The 18,290-nt window shown below is 73.3% G+C and overlaps 3 protein-coding genes across 3 annotated transcripts in view; 1 reads left to right on the top strand and 2 right to left on the bottom strand.

The window, feature by feature from the left end:
• Nucleotides 1-6,494: 6,494 nt before the first annotated feature.
• Nucleotides 6,495-6,827, top strand: AURANDRAFT_7035 (hypothetical protein; the record flags this gene model as incomplete). The annotated part of the gene is made up of 1 exon (XM_009042107.1): nucleotides 6,495-6,827. A coding segment is annotated over one exon (333 nt), but the record flags the coding sequence as incomplete, so codon positions are not given.
• An 801-nt stretch (nucleotides 6,828-7,628) lies between these two features.
• AURANDRAFT_31713 (hypothetical protein) lies at nucleotides 7,629-8,501 on the bottom strand (the record flags this gene model as incomplete). The annotated part of the gene is made up of 1 exon (XM_009042050.1): nucleotides 7,629-8,501. One exon carries the CDS (start codon nucleotides 8,499-8,501, stop codon nucleotides 7,629-7,631), a length of 873 nt encoding a protein of 290 aa, XP_009040298.1.
• A 7,227-nt stretch (nucleotides 8,502-15,728) lies between these two features.
• AURANDRAFT_66786 (hypothetical protein) overlaps nucleotides 15,729-18,290 on the bottom strand; it is a gene marked incomplete at both ends in the record, with an annotated part of 5,340 nt that continues 2,778 nt past the window's right edge. Inside the window, one exon of the mRNA XM_009042049.1 lies at nucleotides 15,729-18,287. Within this exon, the coding sequence (XP_009040297.1) occupies nucleotides 15,729-18,287 (2,559 nt within the window). The remainder of the gene's footprint in view (nucleotides 18,288-18,290) is intronic.

The raw sequence follows: 18,290 nt of genomic DNA, 5'->3' as shown, positions 1-18,290 counted from the left end.
GTCCCGGCGCTCGTCGTCGACGAGGCCTACGACCGCTACACGGTCTGGGAGGCCGTCGACGGCTGCCGCACGGCGCCGCGGTCCGCGGCGCGGGCCATCCGCGCCGTCGTCGCGGCCGTCGTCCTCGGCTGCGGCGTCGTCGTCGCCCTCGCGCAGGCCTGCGCGCTCCCGGCGGCGGCGTGCGCGGCGGCGCTCGCGGCGAGCGACGGCGCGCGCGCGTGCTCGTCCTTCGGCAGGGCGCTCCATTTCTTGTCGGAGTGGGCGTCGCTCGACATGGTATGCGTGGCCGTCTTCATGATGGAGGACCAGTTCCCCGCCATCTCCGAGAGCTTCTCCAGAGATTTCGGCTACGACGCGCGCGACGAGCTCGGGCCGAAGCTCGTGCTCGAGCTCCACCCGAAGCCGGGGCTCTTCCTCTGCTTCGCGGGCGCTTTGGTCGCGACCGTCGCCTCGCAGCTCGTGCTCGCGCGCCACTTCCCCCACGCGTTCGCCGCGCCGGAGCGCGCGGCCCTCGCCTGGGAGAAGACCGTCGTCTTCGACCTCCGCCTCGGTGCGGAGGAGAAGGAGCCGTACCCGGAGGACGAGGACGACGCCTTCGAGGTCCACGACCTCATCTACGACGAGTGGCAGCCGCCGGATCTCGTCGACGGCGTGCCGGGCTTCGACGACGACGAGCTCCGAGACGCCGTCGCCGACCTCCGCGCGCGCGTCGACGACGACGACGAGCGCGACGTCGCCCGCGGCCTGGTGGTGCGCGTCGACGACCTGGTGGAGACGGACGACGAGGAAGAGGAGGACGCGGGGGGTCGGAGTCCGAGCCGGGATCCGCGAGACTACGACGTGTAATTTAGCTAGCAGAGATGTCGCTTGGCGAGGGCCGCGGCGGCGATGAGGCAGGAGGCGCCGACGCCGACCAGCAGCACCATGGTCGGGTCCGGGTCCCGCGCGCCGTGGACGACGAAGCTCGCGTCCTCGCTGGGCTTCGGGGGGAAGGTCGCGGACACGTCGGGCGGCCGCGGCGCCGGCGGCGCGCGTATCGCCTTGGGGACGACGCTGAACTCGCCAGTCGACGCCGGCTGCTGGCCGTAGCAGAGGGACACCTGGAGCGCCGTGACCTCGGAGCCGGCCGGGAGCGTCGCGGCCTCGGCGACGCAGGCGCCGGACCGCCAGGCGCAGCTGCCGGTCACGTTGGGCCCGGCGCCGACGGCCTTGCCGCGCGCCTTGCCGGCGCCCGGCGACCGCTTGCCCGCGCCGCCGCCGCGGCCGCGGCCGGCCTTCTGCAGGCGCCGCGCGGCCTTGGGCGGCTTCACGGGCTTGAGGGGCGAGAAGTTGGCGCTGACGCACTCCGCGCAGCTCGCCAACGGCGCGCAGGCGTCGGACTCGCAGAGGTCGCCCTTCCAGCCGCGGTGGCACCAGCACGCGTGGCCGCGAGGGCCCCCGAGGCACACGGCCGACCCGGGGCAGCCCGTCTCGAGGCACGACGCGCGCGGCGGCGCGGGCGGCCGCGGCGCGGGCGCGGGCGGCTCCACGGGCGCCGCGGGGGTCTCCAGGTCCGCCTGGCTCCAGCACTTGTGGGAGCCGCGGGGGCCGGGCAGGCAGACGTCGTCGCCGGGGCAGCCCCCGCAGGCGTCGGTCGCCGGCGACGCCGCGGCGCTCGTCGCAGCCGGCGACGCCGCGGCGCTCGTCGCCGCCGACGGCCGCGGCGTCGCCTTAGGCGCCTTGGTCGGCTTCGGCGTCTTCTTCGCCGTGGGCTGCTTCGTGGGTTTCGGCGTCGTCGGCTGCTTCGTGGGCTTGTGCGTCTTTTTCGGCTTCTTCGTCGGCTTGAGCGTCGGCGTCGGCCCGTCGGCGAGCGCGCCGACGAGCACGAGCGCAAGAAGGAGAATGGCGCGCATGACAAGGTCGCTCACCAGCCCATGCTTCCTTTGAAGGTTAGCATAAGGTTAGGCGGAGATGCCCTTCAAGTTGACGCCACGCTCTTAATGAGGGGAGAAGCAGGGAGAGCCTCTCTTTGGCATTTGCCGGCGCGCGCGCGGCCGGCTGTCCATGGTCATGGGCTGCGGATCGCGGCAGACGTGCCTCTGGTGTGCTCGGAACTGTGCTCCGTGACCATGGACACCCTGACCGTCATCCGGAATCGCTGCGCGAAGTTCGAGCATTTCGGCATGCTCTGCGAGCCGAAAAGCAGCCCATTTTGGGCTCTGGGCAGCGTGCTGGCTGGATCGGAGGCTCGGGGTACATGTCTGATACCCTCGGACTGCTCAGTTGCTGACTTGGCTCGAACGACGTGCGACACCGCGCGCGCGGGCGTGCGGGCGCGCGCGACGCGGTTTCAGCGCGAACACGTCAGATCGACTTCCTCGGGTCCGCGGGGCCAACCCTTGTGGCAGGGCGCTCTCGGGTCGACAGCGGACGATCCCTGCTGCTGCGCGGGGCTGCCCGGGCCGCTCACGGGCCGGGGGAGGGGCGTCGCGTCCGTCAAACCGGTCGCCCGAAGCCGCTTGTGTTCTCAGCGAGTCGCAATCCAAACGCTGCCGCTCCTTCGCGGATGGCAGCCCCGATGTGTGCGCTATGCGCAGTCCCAGCGATCTTGCACGCGGGGGGGCGCGCGCGGTGGTAGGCGCGCTCGACTAAATTTAATGCATCCATGCCGTCGATCTCTGAAATCAGCGGAACCAAATACATAGAGCGAGCCGATGAGCGGAACCAAACACATACAGCGAGCCGAGAGTAAACCAAAGCTCAACGGATCGCCGCCGCAGTGGTTGCTATTCCCCTCCTACGCTCTTATGGACGAGGCAGCCCGGTGATAGACGATGCCGCGCACGACGATGGACGAGGAGAATGACCGGTGGACGGGCCTGGCGGCGGCCAGCGTCCTGCGGCCGCGACGACGTTCGAGCGCTTTTGACCGGGAATTTGGTAGGCAGCGGCTTTGCTCATCATGTCGAGCGCCGGCACGGTCTACTCCTTCGGCAGCTACTCGTCGACGCTCAAGGCGAGGCTGGGCCTGAGCCAGGAGCAGCTGGCCTGGGCCGCGCTCTGCTCGAATCTGGGCACCTACAGCGGCGTCGCCGGCCTCGTCTTCGGCCGCTTCGGCGCGCGGCGCACCGTCGCGCTCGGCGCGGCGCTCGTCGGCGTCGGCTACGGCGGCGTCTGGCTGCTGCTCGTCGCGCCGCCGGCCGCGGGCGGCGCGGCCCTGAGCTGCGCCTGCTGCTTCCTCTGGGGGCACGGCGCGGGCTACCTCGACTGCGCGTGCATCGGCACGTGCGCCGCCGCGTTCCGATCGCACCGCGGCGCCGTCGTCGGCCTGATGAAGAGCCTCTACGGCCTGGCGTCGTCGCTGATCGTGCTCTTCGCGGCGTACTGGGCGTCGGGCGCGTCCTTCGTCGGGATCCTGGCCGTCGTCGCGCTCGCGCTGCCGCTCCTGGGCGCGCGCGCGCTCGCGGCCGCGCCCCTCGGCGGGACGCGCGCGGACGGCGACGAGGGCGACCGCCTGGACCGCGCGGCGCTGCGGGTCGTGGCGCTGGCGCTCGCGGTGCTGGGGCTGGCGATCTTGAGGGTGGAGCGGCCCTGGTCGTCCGCCGCGGCGAACGCCGCCGTCGCCGTCGCCGTCGTCGCGGGCCTCGGCTGGCAGACGCGCGTGGCCGCGGACGGGCGCGCGGCCGGCGACGGGCCCGAAGACGCGCCGCTCGTCTCGAAAGGTAGTGTGGCGCCGGCGGCGGGCGTCGCCTCCGACGCGGGCAAGATCGACTCGCGGCCGCGCGACACGGTCGCGCGCGTCGACTTTTGGTTATTTCTTCTCGCGATCCTGCCCGTGGCGGGGGCGGGCCTCATGGTCATCAACAACCTCGGCCAGATCGTCTCCGCGCGCGGCGGCGGGACGGCCGCGGCGGACGTCGCCGTGTCGCTCGTCTCCGTGGCCAACTGCCTCGCGCGCCTCGCCGCGGGCCGCGCGGCCGACGCGCTCGTGCGCGCGGGGCGGCCGCGGCCGGCGATCCTCGCGGCCGCGAATTTGGGCGCCGCGGCGTCCATGGTCGTGCTCTACGCGACGGGCGCGAGCCTCCCGGGCGCCTTCGCGGGCGCCGCGGCCGCGGGCGCGGCCTACGGCTGCATGTGGACGGCGATCCCCTCCGTCGCGTCGGACCTCTACGGCCTCGCGCACGTCGGCGCGAACTACTCGCTCTGCGTCCCGACGATCGTCGTCGCGTCGCTCCTCTTCTCCACGTGGCTCGCGCCGGCGGTCTACGACGGCCACGCGGACGACGACGGCGACTGCGTCGGCGCGGACTGCTTCGCGACGGCGTTCTTAGTGACCGCCGGCGCGACGCTCGCGGGCGCGGGCGCCGCCGTCGGCCTCTGCGCGCGGACGCTCGCGCTCTACGAGCTTAAGGGGCGCTAGGTTGTAACATATCCCGCCGGCGGGATATGTTAGTTGCACCACAACACGAGCGTTACATGAAGTCGGCGGCGCGCGTCCTCGCGCCGTCGTCCTTGCGCGCCTTCTTGGCCTCCTTGCGGGCCTTCTTCGCCTCCTTCTTCTCCTCCTTGCGGGCCTTCTTGGCCTCCCGCTTCTCCTCCTTGCGCTTGCGCTTGAGGTCGCCCGCGTCGGGCCGCGCGTCCGCCGCGGAGACGGCGGCGCCGCGCGTCGTCACGAAGCCGCCGCCGTCGTTCGTCGGCGCGGCCGCGGCGACGTCGCGGCAGGTCCGCCGCGCGGCGTCGGCGGCGAGCAGCTCGCGCTCGCGGCCCTCGCGCCGCATGCGGTCGTCCTCCGCGGCGACGGTCGCGGACCGCGACACGCCCTCGTGCCGCTGCGCGGGCGCCGCGCCGAGGCCCGCGACGCGCTCCGTGGACAGGAGCTGGTCGCGCTCCGTGGACCCGCGCTCGAGGAGCGACTTGAGCTCGGAGATCTCCAGGTCCACCTGGTCCGCGCGCCGCCGCGACTCGGCCGTCTCGCCGAGCGCGTCGGCGAGCGCCTCCGCGTCCGCGCGCTTCCGCTCGAGGACCTCGAGCCGCCGCCGCGCCTTCGCCTGCTCCGGCGTCTCGCTCAGGGACCGCCCGAGCGTGTCCGTCGACTTGTTGTACCAGAAGAAGTCGCGGTCCTTGTCGCGGCGCCCGTTGACGCTCGCCTTCATGCAGGCGCCGATGTAGAGGTCGCGGTCCTTCTGGATCTTCTTCACGTCGTCCCAGTTGAAGTGGCTCGCGCCGCCGCGCACGCCCGACATGCGGCCCTCGCCGCGGAAGCTCATGGTGCTCGAGTTCTGTCGTGGGGGGCGGCGAAGGCGGGCGCGACGCGGCTGTCGGAGACGGCGCCGGCGGAGCTCGACCGCAACACGACTGCAAGAAAGCATGAGGCTGCCCACGATGCGCATCGTCGCCATAGTCGGCTGCGCCGACGTCCCGCTCCTCGGCGCGATCCCACCGCTCGGCGAGCGCACGATCATGCGCTGGACTCTGCCGGCCGACGTGGCGCTGAAGACGGCCCACGAGACCGGCGTCGAGTCGTTTCAACTCTTCCTCCCCCGCGGCTGGACGCGGGAGCGGTCCTGGCCCATGCTCATATTTCTGCATGGCGCCGGCGACGGCATCTGGGACGTCATGAACAGCCAGAGCCTGCCGCGGCTGCTGAGCGACGACCAGTCGACGGGCTTCGACGCGGCGAAGACCTGGGCCTTCGTCTTCGGCGGCCGGCACTACGAGAACGCGACCTTCGCCGCCACGTTCCCCTTCGTCGTTCTCATGCCCCAGGGCTGGGACGGCACGACGCGCGGCGGCTGGTCGCGGCCGCGCCTCGACCGCGTCCACGCGCTCGCCGCGGCCGCGGCGGAGGCCTACGCCGTCGACGCGGACCGCATATCGCTCACGGGCCAGTCCGCCGGCGGCGTCGGCGCCTGGGGCTTCGGCGTGCGCTTCCCGACCTTTCTGTCCGCGCTCGTGCCCGTCTGCGGCGCGATCGCGGGGCGGCCGCGCGACGCCGCGGAAAGGCTGAAGGATCTACCCGTCTGGGTCTTCCACGCCGCCGACGACAGCGCCATGCCCGTGACCTACGCCGATTCGGCGGTCCACGCCCTCGACGCCGCGCGCGCGACGCCCGTGCGCTACACGCGCTACGATCACGCGCCGCCGCCGCCGGACCCGCGCTACAACGACATGGTCGGCCACGCGTCCTACGACCTCGCCTACCGCGACGCGGGGTTGTGGACGTGGCTCCTCGCGCAGCGGCGAAAAGCGGCGTAAAACTACGGCACCATTGGGTGCAACGAGCTTCACCATGCCGCGACGGGTGGGGTTTTGAGCAATCCCTCGAGCTGCTGCGCGCGCGCGCGCGTCTCCCGCCCCGCGCTGCCAAACGTCGTGCAGCAGCGCACACCGACGCGCCGTCGACGCCTTTGCACGCTGCGCACATGGCGCCATTCATGGCGCCCTCGACGTCGAGCGCGTACAGCGCGGCCACGGTGCCCCGCGAGACGCGGCCGGCGCCCTCGAACGACCGCGTCGTGGGCATGATGGACGCGGCCTACTTCGTCGGCCGGCGCGAGCTGCTCGACTGGATCAACACGACGCTCGAGCTCAACGTGCAGCGCATCGAGGACACCTGCTCCGGCGCCGTCGCCTGCCAGCTCATGGACTGCATCCAGCCCAACACCGTGCCCATGTCCAAGGTCAACTGGGGCGCCAAGGACGAGTACGCGATGATCTGCAACTACAAGCTGCTCCAGTCGGCCTTCGACCGCGCGCGCGTGTCCAAGCCCGTCGAGGTGAACCGCCTCATCCGCGGCAAGTACCAGGACAACCTCGAGTTCATGCAGTGGTTCAAGGCCTTCTACGACGGCCAGAGGCCCGTCGACGGCTACGACCCGGTCCTCGCGCGGCGCAAGTCGAAGAACGCGCGCGCGGCGCCCGAGGGCGCGCCCGCAGCGGCCGCGGCGCGCGGCCCGCCGCGCGCCGCGCCGCGCCGCGCGAAGCGCGCGCCGGCCAAGGCCGCGGCGCCGCCCGCGGACGAGAACCGGCCGCCCGCGCCGCCGCGCGGCGACGGCGGCAAGGCCGCCGCCGCGCGCGACGCGGAGCTCCTCGAGGCGCTCGAGGCCGTCGAGAACGAGCGCGACTTCTACTTCAAGAAGCTCCAGGCCGTCGAGGCCGCGCTCCGCTGCCGCCCCCCGGGCGATACGGCCGCCGCGCTCGCCAAGGACGTCTACCGCGTCCTCTACGAGGCGTCGGAGCCGGACCTCGCGGCCCTCGGCGAGGCGCCCGCGCCCGCGCTCGCGCCGGGCGCCGCTTGCTCGCCCATCCTCGAGGAGGCCGAGCCGCCGTCCCAGCTCCTCGCCTAACCCTTCCTTTTGCTTACGCTGCGTTCCGGTGGTCGCGCGTCCCGCGGTGCGCCCCACAGTCATCTCGCTTTCCGAGACGCAGGTGACAAGGGCGGCGGCCGCGCAGCGCATCCATCTGACGAAGCGTGGCCGGTCTTTTTTGGCTCATGTGGCTGGTTTAGACCTGCAGTACGGGCCGCAAGTCCCGGACGTCGAGGTCGTGGACGGCGCAGCTGCTCGTCGCAGTTCGCCGTCGAGGTCCGGCGGTCTAGCGGCTGATCTTCGCAAAGCCAGACGGCCTTACGAATGCACTTGCTGCCCCCCTCAACCCCCGAGCAACCTTCGGCAAAGCGCGGCGTGCGGATGGTCGCGGCCGAACTCGCGCTCGAATATCGCGAGCGCGCGCTCGAGGAGGTCGCGCTTCTTGGCGTCGTCGCCGAGGTCGCCGTACGCGTTCCCGAGGTTCACCAGCGTGCTGGCCACCTGGACGTGGTCGCGGCCGTACTCGCGCTCGAAAATCGCGAGCGCGCGCTCGAGGAGGAGCTCGCGCTTCTTGGCTTTGTTGCCGAGGCGGCCGTACGCGACCCCGAGGTTCACCAGCGTGCTGGCCACCTGCACGTGGTCGCGGCCGTACTCGCGCTCCTTGATCGCGAGCGCGCGCTCGAGGAAGTCGCACTTCTTCGCGTTGTTGCCGAGGTCGCCGTGCGCGTTCCCGAGGTTGTTCAGCGTCTTGGCCACCTCCACGTGGTCGCGGCCGTACTCGCGCTCCTTGATCGCGAGCGCGCGCTCGTAGAGCTCGCGCGACTTCGCCGCGTTGCCGAGGTCGCTGTACGCGTTCCCGAGGTTCCCCAGCGTGATGGCCACCTCCACGTGGTCGCGGCCGAACTCGCGCTCGTTGATCGCGAGCGCGCGCTCGAGGAGCTCGCGCTTCTTGGCGTTGTCGCCGAGGCGGCCGTGCGCGCACCCGAGGCACTCCAGCGTGACGACCACCTGCACGTGGTCGCGCCCGAACTCGCGCTCCTTGATCTCCAGAACCTTCTCCTGGACGCGCACCGCGCTCGCGTGCTCCGCGATCGACTCGAGCAGCTTCACCAGCTCCAAGAGCAGCGTCTTGTCCGACGCGCGGTCGGACCCGAGCACCCGATCCACGAGGTCGTCGACGTTCTCCGCATCGTCGACGGGCAGCGCGCAGAGCATCTTCAGGCGCTGCTCGACGGCGTCCGCGTTGCCGAGGAAGAATTCGCGGAAGAACTCGTAGGTCACGTGGCTCTTGTGCATGGGCTCCGACTCCTTGATCGGCGCGTGGTGGATCTGGAGTTCGCAGAGGTGCGAAGACCTCGCCCGCGTCGCCTTCGACGCGCACCGCCACGTTCATCAGAATGTCGCGATAGCCGTTGAAGCACGGCGGGTTGAACCGGTTCTTGGTCCGCACGACGTCGACGCGCGGGTCCTCGTCGAGCGCCGCGTACAACCGCACGATCTCGTCCTCGGTCGCGCACATGACCGAGCCGCGCACGACGTCGAAAAGCCACGACGTCGCCGGCGCCGTGTTCTTCGCGTACTCGTTCCGCGCCTTGGCCGCGGCGCGCGCGAGCCCCTTGAGCGGCGCGAGCTTCAGAACCGCGCCGCTCGGGCACGCGGCGGTCATGACCTCGCCGTACTTGAGCAACGCCTTCTCCGCGACCGCGTATAGCTCGTCGAGCGTCTCCGCGGGCGCGCCGTGCAGCGCGCACTGGCGCCAGTCGTCGCCGAGGTCCTCGCCGCGCCACGGGATGTCGCGCACCGCGCCCGAGAAGTGCTCGTCGTAGATGGCCTCGATCTGCTCGCGGGCGATCTTGAACTGCCTCAGGTTCTTGAACAGCACGGCCTTGGGATCGAGCAGGCCGTGCGCCTCGGCGTAGGCCTGGGCCTTTGGCCACGCGACGACGTCGCCCTTCTTGGCCGCGGCGAAGGCCTGCTGCGCCTCTTCGCCGTAGAGCACGCCGATCTCGTTCTTGATGTCCACCTCCGCCAGGGGCTGCTTCGCCGTCGTGGCGGCGGCGCCCATGTGGCTGTTGGGGGGGTGCTCAACGCTGCTGGCCCATGCTTCCCGGATGCTGTCCACGATGTTGAATGTTCAAAAACAACATGTTTACTCTCGCCCCTCTCAACCTAGGCGCGCCGGGCCTCGATGGCTGCCCGCGCCCACGCGCTGGGCGCGGCCGCAGCGGTCCTCTTGCTCTGCGTCATTTTGCGCACGACGCATCCGCGACGGCCGAGCAGCTTGTGGCATCGCGTGCGGCGCGGCGGCGCGTCGCGGCGTGTCGAGCCGCCGCGACGCGCCGTATTGGGGTTCTCCCGCAACCCACACACGGCGCACGTCAAGCTCGACAACGAGACGCTGGCGCGCGCGTTCAACCTCGCCGACGAGGTCGCGCACCGCCAGCCCTGCCGCCTGTTCACCACGCGGCGCCGCGCGTTCGCGCCGGCGGACGTCGTCGGCCTCGCGATCGCGCGCGCGGCGTCGGACGCCGTCGTCAAGGCGACGACGGGCACCGCGAAGCTCCACATGCACGAGTGTACGCTCGCGGACTGGGCGGCGGCGGGCGCGCGGCGCGTCGTCGTGTCGCTCCGCGACCCCGTGTCGCGGCTCGTCAGCGGCTTCCAGCGGCGCATGGAGGGGAACCACGTCCAGGGAGGCGCGCACGCGGCCGCGAACCGCGTCTTCGAGCGCGAGTTCCCGCGGCTCGACGCCTACGTCGACGCGCTCTTCGCGCCGGCGGACCCGCGGCACGCGCTCGCGCTCGAAGTCACGTACCCGGACAACTTCCAGAACTTCCTCGTGCCCGTCGAGGAGTTCTACCTCGCGTCGCTCGACCGCGGCGCGCCGCGCGACGAGCGCGAGGTCGCCGTCGACGTGCGCTACGCCTGCATCGAGTCGCTCGACGACGACGTGGCCGCGATCCTCGGCGCCTGGGGGCGCGCGCCGAACGCCAAGGGGCTCAAGAACGCGACGAAGCACCAGTCCCAGAACGCGTCGGACGCGCCGACGACGCGGAGGAGCTTCATCAGCGACCGCAACGCGGCGCGCGTCGAGGCGCTCTACGCCGCGGACGCCGCGCTCCACGCCCGGCACTGCGCCGCGGACCGCGGCCGCGAGCCCGGCGGCGAGACGTTCCGCTTTCGGCCGCGGTAATTAGGAGATAGCGAAGGCGGCGAAGTAGGAGAGGGCCGCGGGGCCGAGGTCCGCGCCGGCGACGGGCGCGACGCCGGCGACGACGCCCGCCGCGGTCCGCGGCCGGCCGACGGACAGGCGCACGGCCCCGTCCGCGTAGCGGAGCGCGAGCGCGTGCTCCGGCACAGCGCCGGCGCCGGCGACGAAGCGGTCCGCGCGGGCGCCGACGGCGAGCTGGCTCTCGTGGAGGCCGAACGCGGCGGCGCAGAGCTTCAGAGCGGCCGTCGCGAGCGCGCGGAACGCGTCGCGCGCGGCGGCGACGCGCTCGTCGGCGTCCTCGTCGAGGCTCCCGTTCGTTTGTGCCGCCGTCGCCGCGCGCTCAAAGACGTCGAGCGTCGCGGCGGGGATGCCCGCGAGCACGCAGCAGGCCCCGGCGGCGCAGCAGGCCTCCTTGAGCTGGCTGGCGGCGTGGCGCTGGCGCTCGGTGAGCGCGGCGGCGGCGCAGAGCGTGAGGTGGCGCGGATCGCAGGTGACTAGCCAGTCGGTGACGTCGAGCTCTATCATTTTCAAGGGCAGTAAGCGCTATGGCTGCCCATGCTGCCCATGCTGCCCATGCTGCCCAATACTGCCCATGCTGCCCAAGAATTGCGGCCCGCATGGCAATGTTGATGTGCGCATCCGATGCAACTTTAGCTCGAGTGGCAAAGAGATGGTGGCCCTCGTGACCCTCTAAGCAACGCGCGCTGCGAGCAAGCCCACGACCATCGACAAAAGAACATGGCATCCCTCGAGGAGCGCGTCGTCGCGCGGCTGCGCGAGGAGAAGGTCAAGCTCTGGCTCGCGCCCTACGACGACGACGGCGCCCTCACCGCCACAGCGAGCACCTACGCAGCCGCGCTCGACGAAGCAGACGTCGCGGCCGTCGCCGCGACGCTGCGCGACCTGCGGCGGCGCGCCGTCGAGAAGCTCGCGGCGAAGCGGCGGCGCACCGTGCGCGGCGCCGGCGCGGCGGGCGAGCCGTTCGAGGTCGCGCTCGACGGCGGCACGGCCGGCGCCGACGCGCGCGCCGTGCTCGCGGCGGCCGGCGGCTACGACGGCCGCGTCCGCGTCATCGCCGGCGGCCGCGCGCTCGTCGACGGCGCGACGCTCGCGGCGCAGGGCTGGCCGTCGGACGCCGAGCGGGCGGGCCGGCCGCTGCGCGCGATCCTGATCGCGGAGCCGGCGGCGCCCGCGGTCGACGAGCCGTCGGAGGTCGACCGGCTCCTGGACGCCTGCGACCGGCTCGCGCGCGACCGCGCGTTCGACATCTCCGACGGGCGGAGCGGCCGGCGCGTGCGGGTGCCGCCCGCCGCGCGGCCCGCGCTCGTCCAGGCCGTCGCGCTCCACGCGCGCGGCAAGCGGTGCGGCGACGCGGCCGCGGCCATCGACTTTTTTCTCGCCGCGGACGAGGCCTTCGACCGCGTCCGCGCGGCGGCGCCGGCGCTCGTGGACGAGGTCGACAATTTCGGGTTCTTGCAGCTCGATTTGTGCCGCGCCTACGCGCTCTTGGGCGACGGCGCGTGCCTCGACGACGCGGAGCGGCGCCTCGCCGCCGCGGAGCGGTCGTTGGCCAGGCGCTTCGACGACCGCTACGAGGGCCGCGGCGTCGCCGCGGCGCGCGCGGGCCGCAAGATCCCCGCGGCGTTCGTGCCCCTCGCGCGCTGCAAGGTGCTCCGCGCGCTCGCGGCGGCGTGCCGCGGCGCGGACGCGTCGGCGCTCGCCGCGGACGGCGCGTGCCTGCTGGCGGCGCTCCGCCACGACGCCGCGGCCCTCGCGCCGCTGGAGGCGCTGGGCGCGTCGCGCGCCGCGGCGCTCGCGGCGCTGCGGCGCGCCGAGGGCGACGCGGCCAAGGCCGCCGCGGCGATCCTCGACGCCGCGGACCGCCGCGGCGCGAAGCGCAAGGAGGCGCCCATCGTCGCCGGCGGCGGCGCGACGAGCGACGGGTCCTTCGTGGACGCGCGCGCCCTGGACCGGCTCGGCCGCGAGTGCCCCGGCGTCGCGTTCGAAGAGCGGCTCGCGGCGCTCAAGCGGTGCGACAACAACTGGAGCGCCGCGGCGGCGGACCTGCGGCGGGCCGCGGCGCCCGTCGACGCGGCGAAGCTCGCGGCGCTGCTCGAGCTCGGCGCGGACCGCGCCGTCGCCGAGGCCGCGCTCCGCGCCTGCGACGGCGACGTCGACCACGCGGCCATCCGCCTCGCGTCGGGCTGGAGGCCGCCGCCGGCCGCGACGCCGGCGCCGGCCGCGACGCCGGCGCCGGCGCCGGCGCCGGTTCCCGCGCCGTCCTTGCCGCCGCCGCGTGGCCCGCCGGCGCCGATGGACGCGGAGTTGGAGGCCGCGCATCGGCTCGTCGAGGCCGAGCTCGGCGGCGCGCTGGAGGACGAGGACGCCGACGCGATCGACGGCGCGGACCTCGCCTACGAGACCGCGCTCCTCGAGTCCCTAAGGTCCGAGTCCTGAGTTTCTTTACCTCAGCACGCGCATGGTCGCGACGGCGGGGAGGAGGAGCGACTCCCCGTTCCTCGAGTCCCTAAGGTCCTGAGTTTCTTACCTCAGCACCGCGCATGGTCGCGACGGGGGGAGGAGGAGCGACTCCCCGTCCCTCGGCAGCGGCGGGAGCGGCGTCCACGCGCCGCCGCGGAGCTCCATCGGCGCCCTCCGCGGCGGCGCGGTGACCGTGCCGCCGACGACGACGAGCTCGCCGCGGTGCACGACGGCGCGGCAGGAGCCCCGCGGCTCGGGCAGCGGCGGGCCCGAAGTCCACTGCTCGATGTCGGGGTCGTAGACGTAGACCTCGGCGCGCGGGCGGAAATTGTCGTCGCGGCCGCCGACGTAGTATATTTTCCCGCCGAGCGTCGCCGCGGCGCCGTCGAAGCGCGGCGCGGGCAGCGGTGGGCCGTTCGTGGGTATTGGTCCTGCCTCGAACAACGTGCGAACAAATTCGTCCGACGCCCGCCCCGCAATGTAGCCACCGATAACGCATGCAAAGGGGCCGAGTTGAGCGCATGCGGAAGAGAAACGTGCCGACGGCAGATAGCTCCAGTATTTCATAGGGTGATAATCTTCTGATGAAATGGTAAAGCAGCAGATGGTACGTTGCGGTTCCGTAGTTCCGAGCCCGCCAGCGATGTATAAAGTAGCTCCGCCAGATTTATGGATTGTCACGGAACCAGCGTCGCTTTTAATCGACCTTGCTGATGATGGTGGTTCCTCACACCGCCCATAGTCTAGGCGCGTCCATGCGTCGACGATTGCGTCGTAATAGAGCGTGGAACCGACGCGCTGGCCGTTTTGAAGCTCGCCGCCGTGGACGAGGAGCTTGTTGTCCGCGAGCGCGCCCGCGGCGGCGTGCGCGCGGGGCTCGGGCATGGAGGCCAAGCGCACCCATCGCACGCCGTCGACGAGGCCGAAGCAGTCGCTCACGTGGCCGTGCGAGCCGCGCCCGCCGCAGACGACGAGCATCTCCGAGCAGTCGTAGACGGCGCGTCGGTAGGCGCGCCCCACCGTCGACATGATGATCAGCTGTTTGCGCGGAAGCCAGGACAGCACCAGCGCGACGGTCGCCGGGTCGTCCATGCTTCGCAGCAGACGCGACTGGGTCGCGCTTCGCGTCCCAATTTATGGAGACACCATTGCGCCGAGGCGCTTCACAAAGCCCGAGTTGATTGAACTTCAACTCATACGCCACGAGTACTACGGGGACGATGGATTGCTCATGAGAAGGCTGCTGCTGCCGCTCTGCCTCTCACGCGCGGCCTCGTTCCTGCGCGCGCGCTGCGACGTGACGAACGTGACGGACGCGCGGTTCAAAAGGGTCGCACCGCAGCCGCTGCAGGGCTGGGCCGTCCCCGACAGCGATGTCGTCGTCGGCCCGCTGCCCTGCAAGACGGGCAGCACGACGCTGCGCGACTTCGTGATCGACCGGCGCGGCGGCGTCGAGATCAAGGGCCTCGACGCGTTCCGCGCGGCCGCGGCGCGCGGCGCGGCGCTCTACTCGTCCGCGCGGCACCCCGTCGAGCGCTTCGTGAGCGGGTACCGGCAGCTGGACGTTTTCTACAAGATGGGCTGGATCCAAAAGTCCTGGTTCACAGGCGCGTGCCGCCTGACCTGGCCCGAGGACTGGTGCGAGCCCAGCTACGCGCTGCGCGCCGGCGCGGAGCGGCCCGGGCTCGCCTCAGACGTCGCGACGCAGTACCGGCGCCTCGAGCGCTTCGTCGCCGACGTCGAGCGCTGCGGCTTCTTCAACAAGCACATCATGCCCATGGCGCTGAGCTTCAACCAGGGCCTCGACATGCGCGACTACGACTTCCTGCGCACGGACGACCTCGCCGCGGACCTCGCGGCCGCGCTGCCCGGCGCCGGCGCCGCCGGCGTCGCCATGCGGACGGGCGGCTCGCGCTGGGCGAAGCGCATGGCCGCCGACGCCGCCGACGCGCGCTCGCCGCACCGCGCGCTCGCGCGGAGCCTCCTCGCGCGCATCTGCGACCTCGTCCGCGTCGACCTCGACTGCTTCCCGGCCTTCGGCGGCGGCGACGACGACGTCTGCGCGGCGGCGGCGGGGACGGCGGCGGCGACGGACGAAGCCATCGCACCAACAGACGAAGCCATCGCACCAACAGACGCCTCCCCGACGACCTGCCGCGACGACGCGAGCCTCGACGCCTACCTCGAAGCCTACCGCTACGTCGAATCCGAGTGGCTGCTCGGCTGGCGCGACGCGGAGCTCTCCGAGTTCGGCTTCGTGCGCCGAAACTGCTACGACTGGCACACGAACGCCGACCAGGCCGGCTCAAGGGCCACGAACCAGTGGACGCTGCCGCCGGAGCACAAGCTCCGCCGCTTCCGCGACTTCCTCGTCGACGTCGAGCGCGCGGGCCGCTTCGACGCGCTGCTCCGCGGGGCCGCGCGGGCGAACGCGACGGCCTGCCACGCGAAGGTCGAGGCCTACTGCGCCGCGGCGAAGGTGCCCGTGCGCGAGCCGGTCGTCGGCTCCGTGCGGTGCGCGCGGGCCTACTTCCGCCGCGGCCTCGAGGAGCCGTGCGACGCCCACGCGCTCCTCGACTTCGTCTACGCCGGCGGGGCCCGGTCCCGCGTCGAGCCCTGGGCGCTGACGCGCGCGGACGTCGTCGCCGCGGCGGCCGACGCGAGCGGACCCGCGCGGGACGCCGTCGCCGCCGCGTGCCGCCTCGGCCCGCCGCGCGCGTCCTGAGTCGTAACGTTGGTCTTAGGTGGTTCTAGTGCTTGGCCGCGCTCGACGCGCGGCGGTTGCGCCGGGCCGCGCGGCGGTCCGTGCCCGAGGCCTGGGAGCCCGCGTCGCCGTCCGCGGACTTGAGGACCTCGCCCGTGGCGTCGTTGACCCAGGTCTCGCGGCCCGACTTGTTGTCGATGGCCGCGGTCCAGTCCGGCCCCGGGGGCACGACGATCTGCTGCGCGTGCGCGTCGAGGTCGTCCTCGGGCGGCTGGGTCCAGGACGCCTCGTGCGTGAGCACGTTGTACCAGTAGCGGCTCCCGGCGGACTCGTCCCAGTACTCGAGCCAGGGCGACTCGCCCTCCTGGAGCTTCACGGGCTCGTCGACGTCCTCGAAGAGCGGCGCGGCCGCGAGCTCGTCGCCGCGCTGCACGGAGACGCCCGGCGGCTCGGTCCAGGACGTGTCGCCCGTGACCGTGTTGTAGAAGTAGTCGGAGCCGCTCGCGTCGTCGTAGTACTGGACCCAGTGGTCCGCGGCGTAGGACGCGCCCGCGAGCGCGCCGCCGGCGGCGCCGCCGGCCGCGGGCGACCGCGCGCGGTCGCTCCGCGACGGCGTCCGGCTCCGCGACGGCGACGCGGGCGCCTGGTGCGGCACGAGCGCGAGGTCCGACGCGGCCTTCTCCGCGCGGTCCCGCGCCTCGCGCGCCGTGTCCTTGGCCTCGCGCGCGGTCTGGACGGCGGCCGTGGCCTCCATGGACGCGCCGTGGGCCTCCTCGCGGTAGCTGTCGAGGCGCTCCTCGATGGCGAGCGACCGCGCGCCCATCTCCTCGAGCCGCGCGCTGATCTGGTCCTCGACGACGGTCATGAGCTGCGTGTCGCGCGCGCTCAGCGACTCGGCGGCCTCGGCGTCGCGCGACGCGGCCGTCGCCTCGAAGCCGCTGAGCCGCGCCTCGACGGACGCCTCGAGGGACCGGAGCCGGTCCTCGCGGTGCTCGAGCTCGGCGAACTTGGCGTTGAGCGCCTCCATACGCTCCTCGATGAGCCGCTCGGCCTGGTCCTTGGCGATGCCCTCGATCTTCCGGAACGACAGGGGCGGCACGACGGGCTTCTCGCGCGCGGCCGCCGCGGCCTTGGCCCGCTTGCTCTGCTCGCGGCGCTCGCGCGCCGTCGGCTCCTTCGTCGGCGTCTCGGCCCGCGCGGGCTCCTCGGGCTCGTCGCGCGGCGTCGGCTCCGGCGGCGGCGCGGCCGCGGCCGCGGCCGCGGCGTCCGCGCGGGCCTTGGCCTCGGCGGCGGCGCGCGCCTCCGCGGCCGCGACGGCCTCCTCCTCGAGCTTCTGGAGCCGCGCGGCGCGCTCCTCGAGCATCGCCAGCATGGCCTCCTGCTTCTCGCGCGCCTCGGCGTCGGCCTTGGCCCGCGCGTCTTCGGCCGCGCGGCGCCGCTCCTGCTCCGCGGCCTCGAAGCGGGCCCGCGTCTCCTGCTCGGCCTTGAGCCGCGCGGCCATCTCCTTCTCGACGCGCGCGCGCGCCTCCGCCTCGATCTTGCGGATCTTCTCCTCCTCGGCGAGCCGCGCGTTCGCGGCCTCGATCTCGCGCCGCATCTCCGCCTGCGCGGCCGCGATGGCGTCGGCCTCGGCCTGCTGCTTCGCCGCGGCGGCCTCGGCCTCGGCGCGCGCCTTCTCGGCCTCCGCGGCGATCTTCGCCTCGGCCTCGGCGCGGACGCGCGCCTCGGCCTCGGCGACCTCGGCGTCCGCGGCGGCCCGGGCGTCGGCCGCGGCCTTGGCGTCGGCCGCGGCCTTGGCTTCGGCGGAGGCTTTCGCGTCCGCCGCTTCGGCGTCGGCGGCGGCCTTGGCGTCGGCGGCGGCTTTGGCGTCGGCGGCGGCCTTGGCGTCTGCCGGTTCGGCGTCGGCCGCGGCTTTCGCGTCCGCCGCGGCCTTCGCGTCGGCTGCTTCGGCATCGTCCTTCGCCGGCGAGAGGTCGGGCAGCTGCGAGTCGCGCCGCGCCTGCTCGACGCCGCCGAGCGCGAGCTCCTGCTCCGCCCGGCGCTTCGCCTCGTCCTTGGCCGGCTGGCTCGCCGCGGCCTCGGCGTCGGCCGCGGCCTTGGCGTCCGCGTCGGCCTGGAACTTCTTGAAGGCCTCGTCCTTGCGCTTCGCCGCCGCGGCCTCGGCCGGCGCGCCGTCCTCGGGCGTCGGCGGCGCGCTGAACTGGAGCAGCGACGCGGCGATGTCGTCCCGCGCCGCGGCCGTCTCCGCCTCGATGGCGCGCGCGCCCGCGGCGCCGCCCTCGACGATGGCCGCCTGGGCCTCGCGGTGGGCCCTGCGCCGCGCGGCGACCTTGGCCTTGGCCGCGACGCGGCGCGCCATGCCCTGGATCGCGCCGCACGCCGCGAGCTTCCGGGCCTCGAGCTCGCGCGCCGCGCGCGCGGCCTCCTCGCGCCGCGCCTCCTCGGCCTCGACGCGCGCGCGCTCCTCCGCGTCGAGCCGCGCGAGCTCCTCCTCGCGGGCCGCCGCGGCGCGCGCGCGCTCCTCGTCGGCGAGCCGTCGCTCCTCCGCCGCGGCGGCGGCGGCGAGGCGCTCGGCCTCGGCCGCGGCCTCGGCGGCGACGCGCCGCTC

Source organism: Aureococcus anophagefferens (genome assembly GCF_000186865.1).
Source record: "Aureococcus anophagefferens unplaced genomic scaffold AURANscaffold_26, whole genome shotgun sequence".
Lineage (NCBI taxonomy): Eukaryota > Pelagophyceae > Pelagomonadales > Pelagomonadaceae > Aureococcus > Aureococcus anophagefferens.
The sequence above is the reverse complement of the archived record's forward strand: the minus strand, read 5'-3'. Positions and strand labels throughout refer to the sequence as shown.